At 45.2% G+C, this 17,961-nt stretch overlaps 1 protein-coding gene across 1 annotated transcript in view; it reads right to left on the bottom strand.

The window, feature by feature from the left end:
- Positions 1-17,961, bottom strand: part of LOC309547668 (amine oxidase [flavin-containing] B-like) — a 198,095-nt gene that overhangs the window by 26,040 nt on the left and 154,094 nt on the right. Inside the window, exon 11 of the mRNA XM_082247563.1 lies at positions 694-805. Within this exon, the coding sequence (XP_082103689.1) occupies positions 694-805 (112 nt within the window). The remainder of the gene's footprint in view (positions 1-693; positions 806-17,961) is intronic.

Raw genomic sequence — 17,961 nt, 5'->3', positions numbered from 1 at the left:
TAGTACAGGAACCTTTTTCTAAGTCAGAGCGACTTGAGTCACACAGATTAGAATGGTTCCATTGTCGCTAATGGGGTGGCTTGACCTGCGACTTTGGACTCTCAAGTTGCATGACAAGTCGCGGCAATGTTAACCGGCGGATGCACAGAATACTTGTGAAAGCCCTTCGCACAGGTGTGTGCATAGATATGCCTATGTGAATGAGGCCTAGATGTGCAATGACTATTTTTGAGTGATACTCCATGTGAACACACCTTTGTGCAATCAGTGGATTTCAGTCCAGTGGACAATTACACAGTCACAAAGATTATTGATTGCATCTAAACTTTATAATTTGCTTAATTTAAAGGATGCATATGTTGCACGTGAGTTAATAAAAAACTCTGTGATACTTATCTATAGATGTACGTATATGCCAGTAAGGGATGGGTACACCTCTTTAACATAATATCACTATCATGGATGTTTGCATGGCATATCTTTTGCTCTTAAATGATTTTAGGTGTTTTTATACATGTATACAAATAAAGTGATTTGTTTTGCAGCTTTCCTTGTGGATGATATACATAGTAGTTTATTTTGGAATATATATAGCAATTTTTTTATTTTTCTGTAGTAGTTGCGTAAAGCGTATACAAGCTTTTTTTTTCCAACCTGTATTATATCATCAATTTAATTTGTTTTTCTTAGTACCTCTCTGGCTGCCCGTTCTCCAGCTTCTATAGCACCTTCCATGCATCCACTCCATTGAGTTGCAGTCTCAGAGCCAGCAAAGTAAATTTTTCCAACAGGTTTTCGAATCACACTGAAGATAAAAAGGCATAATATGTCATCTGGGAATGTTCTCTTGGGTGATAATGTAAATAAATATTATTAAACAACATAATCAGAAAGAGCTTGTTCATAAATAGTGTGTTCAATAATGTTTTTCCACACCAATCATCGCTAGGGCACATAGAAAACAATAATTTTCTATTAACCCTCTTCACAGTGCAATGCAACCCAGAGGTGCGGTGCAGTAAGCTGCAGTAAAATGCAGGCATGAAGCACAGTGCAGTCACTGCACAGCAACCCAACACACCGTGCTCATATGCCATTTTGGGGTTTATTTACTAAAGCTAGAGAGGGCAAAATTAGTCTAATTTCTACATAGAAACCAATCAGCTTCCAGGTTTTATTGCTAAAGTCTAATTAAATTAGCTGAGGTTAGAAGCTGATTGGTTTCCCTGCAGAATTTTGATTCATATTGCCTCCTTTAGCTTTAGTAAAAAAAAAAACCTTTGTCTCAGTTTGCGCACTTTAAATTAAGATAAAAAGAAACATGAAAAGTATGATGAATTTATACATGCATGTCTACAAGACATGGATCGGCCACATCTGGAGTATTCCTTCCAGTTCTGGGCACCGGTCCTCAGGAAGGATGTGCTGGAACTGGAAAGACTACAAGCACTGAACTTATTCTCTCTGGAGAAGAGACGCTTGAGAGGGGATTTGATATCAAATGAATGTACAAATACTGTACTGGTGATGACCCTAGCATAAGGAACAAACTTTTTAGGGAAAGGCAATACAATAAGACACATGGCCACTCACTAAAACTAGAGGAACAATGGTTTAACCTTAAAATACGTAGGGGGTTCTTTACTGTCAGAGCAGTAAGGATGTGGAATTCTCTTCCACAAGCAGTGGTATCAGCAGGGAGCATCGATAGTTTCAAAAAACTATTAGATGGGCACCTTAAAGACCACAACATGAAGGGGTATACAATGTACGGTTAACAGCAAACACACACATCATAGGTTGAACTGGATGGACTGATATCTTTTTTCAACCTCACAAACTATGTAACTATATAATATACTTGACCTGTCCTTGACAGAACAAGTAGAAAAAGATATTTAGGAGGAGTAATCGCTATGCTTGAAACTCCAACAGGTCCATTTATCAGTGTTTTCAACCCACCATTCAAATATCTTTCTCCAAAGATGCATTTTTAATATTTGTTTCAATTAGAGACATTTGCGAATCCTGCATGAGAACATGGATAAAGAAATCCCTGTATAAGATAAAATAAGTCAATGGGATATTTAGTCTGTGTCTATGTAACACCCTCCTAGGTAGATGCTAGAGAGAGAGTATTGTTTTGGATCTTTTCTGCTTATCAGAAAGATTACCAGGTACATTTATATTGTTCTCTGCCTACCGGAGAGCAGGATCTGCTAGTGAGGTCTGCTCATGGTGCTCAGGTGCAGCTCAGCTTGTCTGAACTGTTTCACATTGGTTCAATAGGGAGGCATATTGGACAGTGGGAGGAAATCTGACAAATGAGGGCACAGGCATTTAGTGCAGCCCTGGTGATTGGCAGAGGAAAATTCCTCAGTGCATGCTGGGATACTGTATAACTGCCAAGGGCACATGTGCTCAGGGTCTTTCAGCTGGAGGGAGGGGTCCTGGAGGGAGGAGGCGGCTTCCCCTCCTCTGTAGAAGTTTCCATGTGGCCTCAGATGGTTGACCTGAGGATCTGAGAGTCAGAGAGGAGCTGAACCCGGGGGTCCTGCAGAGCTGACTGGAAGGGAGGCACTGGAAAGGATCCTGCATATGATTCTGCACATATTAAGTACAGATTTGTGTCATGGAGCCTGTCCTGACTGAGAGGGCAATTTCTTTAGCTAGAACAGTCAGTGGACGGGTGTCAGTCAAGGAGATGCTAGAGAGTATCCTGAAGATAATGTAGTTGAATCAAGTCTGCTGCTAGAGAGAGCAAGAAGACTTAACCCTTCCATACAAGAAGCAGTATGGTTAAAGCAGTGTGACTGCTTCCACAAAGTAACCTGGTGAGGCCAAGTGAGAGTTGTCCTTATCAACTCTAAATAGTTCAAGTTGGAGTATCCCACTATTCCCTTCTCCCATCCAAGTTCCACAATAAATATCAAAAAAACAAAACCCCTGGACTGTTTATTGAGTAACGAGCAACTGGGAGTAAGGATGGATGAGTGAACTGTCCCTAAGTGACTGTCTGCAGGTAATCAGAGGAGGCCCAATATGTCATCACACAGCAAGCACTACAGGGACAGTGCTACATCTAAATCAAATTGTCAAATTACAACTCCCAACATGCACCACACTGACCAGATAATTGATTGATGTCTAAACTTTAGAGTGAAATAGATGTTCCTCAGGAATATGTGAAAACAGTTTCTAATGATAGTACATACAGACTAATTATTGACTGGGAATATTAAATCTGTTGAGTATGTAAGAGGGGTCCACATTGGTTGACTGCTGGCACCATGTTTACCCTGAACCCGTCCCTCTTCTTTTTGCACGAGCCAGTCACCAACCTGTTGTTTCAAAGAAACTATTTTTGTATCACACTTCTGCCAGCCTGAGACCACACACGTATTCCAGACCTGAAGCCTGTTACCCGTAATAAATAAAAGTCCAATCCAGTTTAATTTTAACTGCTTTCCTGCAAAAACGTCACTCCGACCCAATTCTTAGCTTACAAGCACTTTGCAGTAAAGTGCACAGTACTTGTCTCACTGACAGAAGTTCACAGTGCAGAAAGCTCTCCTTCTTCTAATACCTTTTCATTCATTGAGCATACAAATGCAGAACACTTCCACTTGATACAGTCATCTACAGACTATTGAGCAAGGGAGTTATTCACTCAGAGTGTTCTTCCTCGCACACAAGGGATATCCACCATAGGCCAAGGGTCTGCTCTAAACCAAGCCATGGGACATGCTAGGCAAGGATCAAGGGATCAAGGTTTCTCTGTCTGCTCTTAAGTGTCCTCACTGTTCACACTAGCAGTTCAGCTCTGCAGAGGGCTCTTTAGATCAGCTCCAGCTCAGCACTACATCTCTGCAGGTCAGTAGTGTCCTGATCCTATATCTAAGGTGCACTGGACCCCATCCAACAGATCCTTCTAAAAACCACTTGAGCAATATTTCTCAACTAGTAAACTTTGTGTAAAGGGTTCCTATTGTACTTTATGGAGATAGGAAGATCTTTTTGGAGAATGGATGTTCAAAGGACTTAGGGTCCATGTACACGGGACGTTGTTAAAAGTCCCTTTGAATGCTGCAATTTTTAGGACGTTTGAAATGTCCGTTCGGTCGCGTTTGTACCCGCGTTTAGCGGGCGTCTGCGGGCGTTTACGTTTAGAACCGTTCCTTGAGGTCAAAAAAATGATTCCCCTTTAAAATGGAAAAACCTGAACGCCAAACGCGGGTCATCGCGTTCAGTCGCGGTCGGACGCGTTCGGTCGCGTTTTTTGCGTTTGAAACGCCGGGAAACACACGTTCGAACGCAAATAATTGCGTTCTAAAAAAAGTCCCTGAACGCAACTGCCCGCAAACGACCGCAAACGACCTGGTGTACATGGACAGATAAGATAAAATGTAGATGGGTTCAGGGGCTTCTAAAAAAAACGCCCAACTGCTCCTAAACGGCCATTTCCAGCGTCCCGTGTACATGGACCCTTAAAGTGATACTAAAGTCTTGTTTTTTTTTTGTTGTTAAAAATAACAAACATGTTATAGTTACCGGTTTTGTGCGGTTGGTTTTGCACAGAGCAGCCCCGATCCTCCTCTTCTCATGTCTCTCTTCAGTGATCCTGGCCCCTCCCTCCTGCTGAGTGGTCCCACAGCAAGTAGCTTGCTATGGGGCACTCAAGCCAAGCCGCTGCTTTGTGTGCCCATTTAGACACGGAGCTGCAGCCCGGCCCTGCCCACTTTCTTTTCTCATTAGCTCACTGACTTTCATTGACAACAGCGAGAGCCAATGGCGCCGCGCTGCGATCTCAGCCAATAAGGAGGGGAGTCCTGGACAGCCGAGCCTCCCATGCAACATCGCTGGATTGAGATGGGGCTCAGGTACGTATTAGGGGGCTGAGGAGGGCTGGTGCACACAGAAGGCTTTTTATCTATTAAGATTTAAAAAAAAAACTTCTGTCTTTACAACCACTTTAATCTACCCGGATAATTAGTATTGAATACAATACAATATTAAAAATATTGCATATTTTGTGGAAGATGCTGTTTTTTGACCATACAGTATACATCTAGAACATAATATTGTTAGAAATATTGTGTGCTGAGATTTGTTTTTAATTGGCTGTAATGCTACTAGCAGTAGTAAGTGTGAATATTTGCTAGAGGTAACAATACTGTAATGTGCATTTAAATTTGTTAAATATAAAATTTCTCTGGTCAGATCCCTCATTTCATTGGTTAGCCACAATGACTCAGTATATAAAACAAACATGGTTGATATATGCCAATTAATCAAATTAGGTGAAAATAAAAGCAATTTGCCTTAACCACTTTACCACCGGAGGATTTTGCTGTCTTCCGTCCAGGCCACTTTTTGCGATTCGGCGCTGTGCGACTTCAACTGACAATTGCGCGGTCGTGCGACGCCGTACCCAAACGAAATTTACGTCCTTTTTTTCCCACAAACAGAGCTTTCTTTTGGTGGTATTTGATCACCTGTGTGATTTTTACTTTTTGCGCTATAAACAAAAAAAGAGCGTTTATTTTGAAAAAATAACAATATTTTTAACATTTTTTTATATGAAATTCCCCCCAAAAAAGATGTAAAAACCAATTTTTTTAAAATTTTTTGGCCAATTTGTTTTATGCTACATATGTTTGGTAATAAAAATCGCAATAAGCGTATTTTGATTGGTTTGCGCAAAAGTTATTGCGTTTACTAACAAAGGGAAAGATTTCTGTCATTTTTGGTGTTTTTTTTTTTAACGCGTAATGGCGGCGATCTGCGATCTGCGACATTGCGGCGGACAGATCGGACCCTTGACTGACATTTTTGACACTTTTGGGGGTACCAGTGACATTACTGCAGTAATCAGTGCTATATATATGCACTGTTACTGTAAAAATGACACTGGCAGGGAAGGGGTTAATTTTATTGGAGAGGGAGGGGTTAATGTATGCCTGGTGCTTACTGACGTGTAGGGGGGGAGGTGACTGTGTGAGTCATGGACAGATCGGATGTCCAGCTATGCTGAACAGTCCGATCTGTCACTCCCTGTCACTATGGAGATCCGCCCGCTGTGTTTACACACAGCGGGCGGATCTCCAGACTCGATCCCCGACGATCGGGTAAGAGCAGCGGCGATCGCCGCTGCTCCTCCCCTGGCCCGACTCCCGCTGTGAATGAAAACAGCGGGAGCGAGCCTCCGGCGGCGCGCAAGCGCCGCCCAGAAGGGGGAGTGTCTGACGACGTTAATACTACGTCGTCAGACGATAACGAGCCACTCTGCCGCAGTAGTATTACTGTGAGCGGTTCTAAAGTGGTTAAAAATATCTATATATCATATGTGTTGTGTATCATTTTAAAGCCTAGTTTTAGTCTTAAAAAAAAATATTATGCCCCCATGAAGCCTTATACAAGAACCTACATTGCTAAAAGCATTTGTGGTAATAATATAGTTGAAAAAATGGCTTGTTTCGTATAGTAGGAGGAAATATTTTCCAATGTACAATTGACTCTCTAACAAACTACCGTATATTGTTCCACTCAAAGCACTTTACCCCCTGCTCCACCGGTCGATAAATGCTGGCTTCAAGCAGCTTGCTACCCGCCTCATAGTCATAATATTTCAACAAAGAAAAAGAAGCCGCTCTCCATCATAAAAATCTGCTATGAAGATTTATTTATAGTCTACTCTGCCCTTTAACGCATTTCACACTACAAGTGTGAAACTCTACGAATCTACTATTAACCAGTTGCCGACTGCGCACAGTATATTTACTGCGGCAGTCAGCCCCGGCCAGGCAGAGTGACGTAGGTCTACGTCGCTCGCCTGTCACTGGGTTTTGAGGCAATAGCGGGCGAGCGCGCGCCCACTGAGGCGCACGCCCGCTGAGGCTCGTTCACGGAGGAGTGCGGGCGTGTGACCGGCGGACCCGATGTCGGTATAGCGGGAGAAAGGCGGAGCGGCTTATGTAAACAAGCCGCCTGTCATTCTCCCCTGTGTAAAAATGGAGATCAGACGGTTCTACTATGTACACTAGTAGCCATGTCCCACTACAGTTAGAATCACGCCCCTAGGACACACTTAACCCCTCCCTGTCCAATACAGTTAACCCCTTCCCTGCCAGTGTAATTTTTACAGTAACAGTGCATATGTATAGCACCGATTACTGCACTAATGTCACTGGCACCCCCAAAAGTGTCAAAAATTTCAGTCAAGGGTCCAATCTGTCCACCGCAATGTCGCAGTACCGCAAAAAAAAATCGCAGATCGCCGCCATTACTCGTTAAAAAAAACCCACCAAAAATGACAAAAATCTTTCCCTTTGTTAGTAAACGAGATAACTTTTGCGCAAACCAATCAAAATATGCTTTTTGCGATTTTTTTTTACCAAACATATGTAGCATAAAACAAATTGGCCGAAAATGTTAAAAAATTTAGATTTTTACATTTTTTTGGGGGGGGAATTTCATATAAAAAAGTGAAAAATATTGTTATTTTTGCAAAATTTACGCTCTTTTTTTTATAGCGCATGATCAAAAAATCGCACAGGTGATCAAATACCACCAAAAGAAAGCTCTGTTTGTGGGAAAAAAAGGACGTGAAATTCGTTTAGGTACAGCGTCGCACGACTGCGCAATTGTCCGTTAAAGTCACGCAGTAAAAAATCGCAAAAAACCCCCTGGTCAGGAAGGGGGTAAAATCTTCCGGGGCTTAAGTGGTTAAGGGCTTAACAGAGTGGCATGCGTTAGTGGGCAGAGGAGCAGGTGGAACAACCTCTGTACTGGAAAAGGAGAATACTAATAGATCTTTATAAGAGGCCTTTATGATTGAGATCAGCTTATTTTTCTTTATTGAAAAGGTATGACTTTCTAATAATCCCACAGAAGATCAGGGGGAATCCAGCCAACCAGGCCCCTTTTAGATAAAATATCAGCAATTTTTTTTTTTTTTTTTGAAACTTCAACTTTATTAAAGTAGCAAACATACAAAAGTAAAACACATCACTCTTGCTGGAAAGGGTTTCAAACCCAGTCACTGCACCCAAAACAAGTATAAACAAGAAGGAGAAGCAAGTGAGTGTTACAGAGATCATTGCAATACACATTGACAGGGAATGCAAAAAGGAGGGGGGGGGGAACCAAAGGAAGTCAAGTAATCAAGGCAAATTATGCAAAGTTATCGTCAGCATTCAGTATAATTCAAAAGAAAAGTATAAGCAGCGAAAAACAGATACTATACCTATCAGGTCTCGCAGGCGGTACACAGCTCCAGGGACAGGCTCTCCATGCTCACACGCCCCTCCGTCTTATACACTGTGGGAGGTTAAACCTCTTCTGCGACACAGGTCTCATTCATATCAACCCAAGCTCCCCATATTTTGATAAACTTATCAGGGCAACCCCTGGCCTCATACGTCAATTTGTACAAGGGAAGAACCTGATTCACCATATTCTTCCACAGATTCAGTGAAATGCAGGAAGTACCGGTCCACTGCATCACAACCGTTTTCTTGGCATAAAACAGTAATAGTCTTCGGAATTGCTTTTGACTAGAGCACAAACCCACTTCTTCCAAGATTCCTAAAATGCACCATTTGGGGTTACATACATTAGGGAGATCAAAGTGAGCAGACAAAAAGCCAGTAACCTGATACCAGAAAGGCCTAATTTTATCGCATCCCCAAAGCATGTGAAGCAGATCACCCGTCATCTTACTGCACTTATGGCACTCTGCCATGGGCCTGTGTTTCATAAGGAACAGTCTATGAGGGGTATAGTATGTCCGATGAAAGATCCTCAATTGTATCAGCCTATCTCTGGTGGAAATAGCAGTTGTAAAGTAGGTATGGAGCAGCTCTTCCCAGTCATCATCCGACTAGTCCGGAATATCTCTCACCCACCCGGCTCTAATGGCATCCAGTCTAGACAGCACACTACGAATCAGAGCACTATAATAAGAGCTAGTCAATTTGGTGTGAATATCACCCAGCAATTCTTTTTCCAACGGGGAATGAGCAAGAGACACTGGGGCTGTACCGAACTGGGCCGCAGCGGCGTGTCCTAGTTGTAAGTAATGGTAGTGCCAAGAGCCAGGTGCCTGAAAGTCCAGCTGAAACTGCCGGAAAGTCTTAAAGACTCCATTGGAAAACAACTGGTGAGCATATTTGAGCCCCTTCCCCGCCCAAGCAGTAGCATCTTGTAAGTCCTGTAAGTGAGGAAGACTGGGATTGCACCATAGAGGCTGATTAGGCGAGAACCGCTCTTCAGAATCCTGCAGCAAGGAAGCACATCTAACATTTATTTTAAGAGAAGACTCCAGGAGGGCCGTACCCTCAAAGGGAGCAATGAAGCAGCGGTAGATAAGATTTGTCAAGGTCTCAAAAGAGGAGACACTGCCGCCTCGGTAGCCGTGGCTGCGTTGCCCCCTCTGAGGGAAGAGCCACCCATGGAAGTGCATATATTGTGCCGCATAATAATAAAGGCGCAGGTTCGGGAGAGCCAGGCCACCCAGGGAGACCGGTTGTTGAAGCGTGCTAATCGAAAGCCTTGGCGTCTTAGGGTACCAAAGAAATGCAGAGATGAGGGAATCCACCTCCTTGAAGAAGTGATTCGGGATAAAGAGAGGACAATTCGCCAGGATATATAAGAACTTAGGAAGCATGACCATTTTAAACAAGTTCCCTCTACCTGTTAGAGTCAGCGGCAGATGCTTCCAATGCTCCATTTTAGATTTAAACAGGGTCAGGCAAGGGAGAAGATTATTAGGAACATACATGGAAAGAGGCTGCTGCACCATGACGCCCAGATATCGGAAGGACATGGTAAGTCTTAAGGAACACCCTGAGGGTAGGGAAAGGAGAAGGCCTGGGTCCACCGGGAACAGACTGGACTTAGACCAGTTGACCTTAAAGCCTGAGAAGGCCCCGAAGTCTTGAATAAGACTCAGAACCTTCATCAGCGTGGTATATGGATCCGATAAGTAAAGCAACATGTCGTCAGCACAAAGTGACACACGTTCCTCCAGGGTTCCTATACGCATGCCTTGAATCTCTGTGGAGTCGCAGAGGAGCTGTGCCAGGGGTTCTATAGCAATCGCAAAAAGGAGTGGGGATAGCCCTGGGGATAGCCCTGCCGGGTACCCCTACGTATGTGCAGGGACCGTGACACTGAACCATTTACCCGAATACGCGCCAAGGGCTGGTCGTAAAGAATCCTCACCCAAGTGAGGAATACCTTTCCAAAACCAAATTTCTCCAGTACGTAAAACAAGTACGGCCATTCCACCGAGTCAAACGCTTTTTGCGTATCGAGCGAGAGCACTACCCTAGGCAGTGGAGAAGAGGACGGGACCTGCAGATTGGTAAATAAGCTAATATACTAATAAATAAGATTAGTATACACAGAGTGGCCTGGGACAAAGCCCGTTTGATCCACCCCCACTATGGTTGTAACCACCTTGTTAAGTCTCAGAGCAAGAATTTTGGATAGAATTTTGAGTTCCACATTAATTAAAGAAAGCGGGCAGTAGGAATTCATTGGGCTTCGCGCAACGAATCAGGCAGGTGACCCGCATCATAGATAGCTTTATACAGGGCCAATAGGCGAGGCAACAGCAGTTCCCCGTGGTGCAGGTACAACTCCACCGGAACACCGTCAGGACCCGGAGTTTTGTGCTTGGGAAAGGATTTAATCGCTAGCTCTATCTCCTCCACCGTGATTGGCTCATCTAAAGTGGCGCTTTAGGCCCGCGTAGGATATCGAATCCACATATTCATACAGTTTAGGAAGGGTATAGTGGGCTCTGGATGTATAAAGGTTGGTGTAATATGATAGAAATGCTCGGAGTATCTCCTCCGTAGAGGAGCACGTCCGACCAAGTCCATCATATACCATGGGTATAGTAACGGGGTCCAGAATGGGTCTTGCCAAAAAGGCAAGAAGATGTCCATTCCTGTCGCCCAATTCAAAAATGCGCTGGGAGTGGTACAGAAGCCTCTTCTGGGTCTTTTCCGTAAGGGCAAGTTCATAGTTTCTACGTGCAGAATTCCATAGGCGGTAATTCGCAGGGGTAGGGTCCAACACATAGGCCCGTTCGGAACTACTAAGAGCATCTGCCGCTTCCCCAACATTCGCCGCAACGGCTTTCTGAAAGGTCGTGACACCTTTCATATAGGCCCCTCGCAGTACAGCCTTAAAGGCATCCCAGTGGACTAATTCCGAAGTTTCCCCGACATTCTCCCCCCAGAAGTGGGATACAGCAGACGTGCACTCAGCCGACACTGCCGGTTTCACCAACCAATAGGCACTCATGCACCAGACAGCCTGCTGCTGCTGCCTGGCCACCAAAAGCTCCAGGGGGGAGTGATCAGAGATCGCCCTAGGCAAGTAACACACAGTGGCCACCTTGGGTAAGAAATCCGGAGCGACAAAGAACATGTCGAGCCTAGAAAAGGTACCATGCGAACTAGAATAACAAGAGTATTCCCTCCGTGTGGGATATTTCCAACGCCAAGCGTCAAGGAGGCCGTATGCAGATGTCCAGTCCACAAGGGACAGCAAGGGCGCACAGAACCATGCAGCCGGTCAAGGGAGGGGTCCAACACAGCATTAAATCCCCCCCCCCCCACAACCACGTGTCCCTGGGCCATTGAAAGGACATCCATCATACAAGCGTCCAGGCACTGAGCTTCAACAGGCGGAGGGAGAAATACATTCACAATTGGTTCAAATAGGAGAGGACCACTATAACGTAACAGTCAGAGCGATCAGTCTTGACCTGCACAATTTGTACGCGGCAGTCTCTAGTAATCAGGGTAGAGACCCCCCTAGAGTAGGAAGAATACGTGGCATGAAAAGCATGAGCAATACGGGGCCTTTTCAACGCCCTCGTTCTGGGGTCCATCAAATGCAGAAGGAGGATGTTGGCCTTCGTGCGTTTAACATAATCAAAAACCAGAGAACGTTTGATTTTGGAGTTCAGGCCCCTAACGTTCCAGGTTAGCAATTTTAAAGACATGACCTTAGAGGATACATAAGGAAAAAACAGGATAACATTGTTTGCTAGTATCCCCCAGCAGATCCCCACCACCCCCACCAAATGTATACATACCAATGTAGGAGAAGCGTGTGAGCAAGGAATATCCCAGGAGAACACACCTGGACCGCATGACCGCTGCGACCTGGATGTAAATAAAGGAGGACATCATTGCTTAGATGAATACTGTAGAAGACAAGCAAGGGAAGACAGGGAAACATTAAACAAGATCTTTTGCATGTCATGTTTTACAATAGAGAGATCAAGCCTGACAGTCTCTATTTGAGATGTTAAAGCAGCCTGGCAGGTGTGAATAGCCTCCATGATGTGCTAGAGCGTAAGGTCACCCCCCATAGATACCTCATCACCCGGCACCCCCTCAAAAGTATCAGGAATAGGGGGCACTCCCTTCGTCCCACGTCCCCTCAGCCTCCGAAGGATCCGGGTCCACCCCGAGGCCTAGCAGAGCCGCGGGGGGTATGCGAGAGGATGCAGGGGGGGGGGGTCCGCAAAATGTTCCTTAATAGTGGTGGGGGGTCGGGGTTGGGAGAGGCGACACCTGACCTGTTGGATGGCGTAGAGATCCAGGAGTTAACTGCGGCGAGTGCCCGTTGCTCTCCCTGGGCGGGAGTGCTTGCTAGGAAGAAGCACCGGCGCCATCTTGGCAGGCCTCGCGGCCCGGACTGGACTTGGAAGACCTCGAGAATTTTGGCCCCTGGGAGCCAATTTTCACCATACTGGCGGAAATACTGGAGGCTGGGATGGAAGCCGGGACCCAGGAGAGGTGAGTAGGCTAAGGATCTGTGCTGCAATCAGTGAAGGATCTGTGAATGCCGCCGGAGCTCCCTCTCTGTGCTGCTCACATAACGGCCGCTGGCCACGCCCCCCAATATCAGCGAATTTAGAACAAGGATATTACCTACTTTTTATTTTCTCTACAATTATGGACATTTTTCTAAACTGATTTATTTTTCTTGGCATCATAAATAATGACAAACAAGCACTGTTACATCTGTGGAAATGATCAGATGGTAGGCTTCTTAATCAAGGTTTGTAGCCAATGTTATTTTTATATATAAATTATAATGTCTATAGAAGACAACTAAATTCAAAACATGGTCATATTTTTTCATGTGCATGTCATGTCAAATACATTGCACCTTTCCTGCTAATGGTTAAATAACAGGTGGTATTCTATATGTAAGTATATTAACAAAGGATAATGTCTCGCTAGAACATTTAAACTGATGAGTATGTCAATCTATGGAGACAGATGGCACATAGCCAAGCATATTAACAAAGATTAGCTATAGTATGTAGCAAATAACTATTACTGAATAACTTAAGCAATCAAAACACACAAAAAAATGTATTATTATTATTTTTATTAATAATAATAATAATGATAATAATATATTTATAATATAGACCTATACATATCCCTGTGCATGGCAAGGGGTCCAATGCTAAGCTCCTGGATACCTCACCATGGAAAGTAGGTTGGATAACCTAGGCCCCATATAAACATAGGCTTATGGTGACACTGTGCCACTGGTGGCTATGATCAGAGCTTGGATCTTCCCAATGTTTGGCCAGAGTCTTTTAATATATAACATGACTGATATACCTCCAGTTTGCCAGCTGCAATCTCCAGCCCTGAGAGCTGACACATCAGTCTAAGTGTGTGCACGCTGTTCGAAGAAGAGACAGCAACATGTAGAATGGGTTAAGATCTTGTCTCTTCGCTTTGCTGGAACAGATGTTGCTTGCTTATTTTGCCCTCTTTCTCTGCCTGGGAACATATGCAGTTTTCTGATCATGCTCCATGGCTCCACACATGTTGAAATAGTATTCCCACCTAGAGAGCCATTTCTGGCTAAGCTGCATAAATGTTTTGTAGGAGCCTGAGATATATACTCTAGTAGTATTTTCAAGCAGGCTGTCATAGTAGTTGAAGCTTTTGTAGGCAAGTGTCTCAGCCGGGATATTTTGCAATTCTGGCTGCTGTGCAGGGTGTTCATCTACTGTCTAATTGTGGCTGGATTACAGATAATTATTATATTTGTCTGGTATTTGTCAGAGCGATTTTAAGGGTTGCTATGAGCTGTAGCTGTAGAATTCCTATTAAAGTTTGCCATGGGCTACACCAGGGGTGGACTACTGCAGCCTTCCAGCTGTTGTAAAACTACAAGTCTCATCATGCCTCTGCCTCTAGGAGTCATTCTTTTAACTGTCAATCCTGCTATGCCTCATAGGACATGCAGTCCCACAACAGAAATAGGGTCTCAGTTGACCACCCCTGGGACTACGCACAGCTGTTGGGGAACTACACGTCTCATCATGCCTCTGCCTTAGGAAGTCATGCTTGTAACTGTAGGTCTTCTCATCGTGCCTCTTCCTCTGGGAGTCATGCTTGTAACTATCAGTCTTGCAATGCCGCATGGGACATGTAGTTCCACAACAGCTGTAGAGTCGTAGTTGCCCATTCCTGGGCTACGCAGAACATTAATTTCAGTTGTCATAGTACATTCCCATAGCCCATGCTTAGCCACATCACAGCTCACTGTTTACTTTTGTTCAATTTCCTTGTTTCCTAAAGTGTACTGTATGTACATCCCAACAATGAACGTTTCTTATTTTCTTCCTTTTGGTCTTCCCCTAGAAGATGCTATTTGTAGCAAAACGCATAGGGTGGAGTCTAAGTTTGTGACGTCATCATGCCCTGTGAACCTGGAAGTGGCCCGCCCCTAAATTGGGACCAGTCGCAATTCAGGTATGTGCTGTTTTTTTCGACTTTTTTTTTAACTATGTTACATGATTTAAATAAATGAGAAACATTTTTTTTTTTATCGGTTTTACATTATGCGGTTCCTCTGGTTTCTCTTTTAATCATACACTGTTGAACTGGAGGGTGATTTATGAGTCGTTACCTGAAGTGGAGATTGTGAGCGGCTCTGTGGTGGAAGCCTGTCCATATAACAAGCTTGTTTTGACTGCTCTGTAATAGGGAGTCAAAGAGTTCTGGTAATTAAAAGCTATTTAATGTTTGGTAGAGGTACACATTGCTGTATGAATAAATGGACACTTGCTGAAGATTTCACAATGTTCACATTTGGCACTTTATTTGACTTTTTCACTTTTACTGGATTTTATTTATTGATATAATTAAATTCACTAGCTTTCTTTGTTATTTATAATTTTCACTATATTTTAGACAGGAAGTCTGCAATGTCATGTTCTGAGGATTGGGGGGTAGTCAGTGTAACGCTGATCGCTCCGGTCCCTGCTTCTGGACCGGAGCGCTCGCGGCGTTCGTTCCAGATCCACTCACCTGTGCCCGCTCCGTCTCCCTCCTCCGCTCCCCGCTCACATGGTTCCCGGCGCGCGCGCCCCTGCACCATAGGGCGCGCACGCGCCAGTTGTTTGAAATTTAAGGGGCCTGTGCACCAGTAATTGGTGCCTGGTCCAAACCTCCCTTCCTGTTTCCTGTTTTCTGTTTCCTGTGACCTGTTTCCTGTTTCCTGTGACCTGTTTCCTGTTTCTTATATAAGTGACCTGCCCCTTCCAGCCCTTGCCGGATCTTTGTTGCCTTGTTGCCTTAGTGAAAGCGTTATTTGTGTAATCCTTTGCCTGTTGCCGAACCCTTTGCTAACGACTATCGCCTCTGAACCTGTGCTGCCTGCCCTGAACTTTGCTACGTCTGACTACGCCTCTGCCTGTCCCTTTTGTACTACGCCTATATCAGCAGTCGGTGAGGTTGAGCCGCTACCAGAGGACACGACCTGGTAGTTACCGCTGCATCAAGCCCATCCCGCCGGCGGGCTCTGGTGAAAACCAGTAACTACTTAGAACCGATCCTCCGGAACGGTCCACGCCAATCCCTCACTGACACAGCGGATCCACTCCCTGCACCGCTCCTGCTACCAGTCCGGACCCTGACAGTCGGCAAAGGAGTCGGCAATGGATTGGGAGTCATAATGAGTGGCCTGGGTTTTAGGGTGGATGATGAAGGGGATTTTGGTTTTGGATCTATGGGTTTTGAGCCTGTTAGCTAGAAATTTGCTAGCTCTATTGTTATTAGCATAATAGTTTAATTTAAGTTTGGTCATGTAACGGTCATGTTGGGCACAGAGTAGTACTCTTAGGTCATACCGTAGGGTGGAAATTTTACTCGCCAGGTGATGTGAGGGGGTATTTTGATTTTGTTTGTCAAGAGTTCGGATCTCAGAGAGCAGGGAGTCTAGTTTAGCTGTGTAGGATTTCCGCAGTTGGGCACTGTATTTGAGAATGATACACCTGATAAAGGCTTTGTGAGGATTTCAGTTGTTAAACGGATTTGTGTCTTCAGGGCGATTAAGGGAAAAAAATTCCTTAAAAAGATTGAATATCTCCGTTTGGCGTTGGGGGTTTTGTATCACCGCATTATTGCATCTCGACAACCTAGCTGGTGCCCAGGACAACCCCTCCTCCAATTGTAGAGTCACTGGCGCATGGTCTGACCAAGTAATATCGTGAATGGAGTAGTCGGATGTTCTCCGCAGCAGCTCTTTACTGACTAAGAACAGGTCAAGGCGAGAGTAAGAGTTGTGGCATGGGGAATGGTAAGTATACGAACGTTCAGAAGCATGAAGGCAGCGCCAGGCGTCGTATAAGTCCTCCTCCCTAAGAAGGTCACCCAAAAAAGGGGAGCAAGCTCCCATGGGGAAAGACGTGTCGAGGCCCTGGTTCACCACTGTATTAAAATCACCACACATCAACAAAGTACCTGGACGTATCAGAGAAACTTTCTGTAGGAGTTTGCGCAGGAATTTCCTCTGGTACGTGTTAGGTGCATATACAGAAACCAATGTCATAGGCATATTATTACCAGTACAGACAAGAATTAAGTACCAGCCATCCGTATCGATGATGGATTCCTGGAGTGCAAACAAGACAGAGTCACGAATAGCGTTAAGGACGCCTCTCTTTTTTGCTTCAGCCGAGGCAGTGAAGATGGTGGGGAAATTCGGGTGGGAACAGTTAGGGGAAGCTCGGCTGTGGAAGTGCATCTCCTGGACCGCAACAACGTCGGCCTTTTACTGTAGAACCGTCTGCCAGAGAGAGCGTCTTTTGGCCAGGTGATTGAGGCCCCTGGTGTTGATAGTCAAAAACGTAATAGTCATGGGGGCGTTTCCAAACGATATGGGGTTGTAGAAAGAACATCTTATGGAGCTGTAATGTGAATCGGCAAAAATATAGCAATGGGGACAATGTAAGTGGCGTGAGCAAGGGTTGGAAGAAACCGGTAGAGGTAGGTAGGGCGTTCGAGGACCATGGAACAAGGAGGAGGCTTATTAGGCCCTGCCAAATACTGCTGCAGGTTCTGTCGCCTACTCGCGACATCCAGGTGTTCGCTCAACTCTAAACCTGAGCTGATATCAGTGGTTTGCTGGAGGGTGGAGGGTTAACGTCCATAGAGAGGTCAGAGGCCTCCTGTGGGGGGTGATCCATCCGCCGCCTGGATTTTACAGGGCTCCGCGATGCTGGAGAAGGTGGGCTGGATTTGTGAGGAGGCTGGTGGATATCTCGGTCCGGGGGGGATTTGAGCGGCAGATGGAGAGCCTAGTGACACTGGGGTAGGGGGTGTACTCACTTGTGCCACGGAGCAGGAGGTCTGGCTGCCATCTTTGCTGGATGTGTGCTGCATAGTGGGAAAGAAGTCCATCAGCTTCAGGACGGCAGCGGGTCAGTGCGTCTTCTCCGCATACCTGAAGGGTCAGCGGGAAGAGTAGATGTCGGGCGGATTGGCTGCAAGTCTCCGGCGGGGTAAGGAGAGGAGATTCCTCTCTGGTTCCCTGGTGTGGAGCGGAGCTCAGGTACTATGCGGCCATGCTGTTAGGCGGTCGCCACTCCCCCCCCCTCTGCACTATATTTTATATGCA

Source organism: Pelophylax lessonae (genome assembly GCF_965119305.1).
Source record: "Pelophylax lessonae genome assembly, chromosome: 2".
NCBI classification, from domain to species: Eukaryota; Metazoa; Chordata; class Amphibia; order Anura; family Ranidae; genus Pelophylax; species Pelophylax lessonae.
This window is presented reverse-complemented; position numbering and strand designations above follow the sequence as displayed.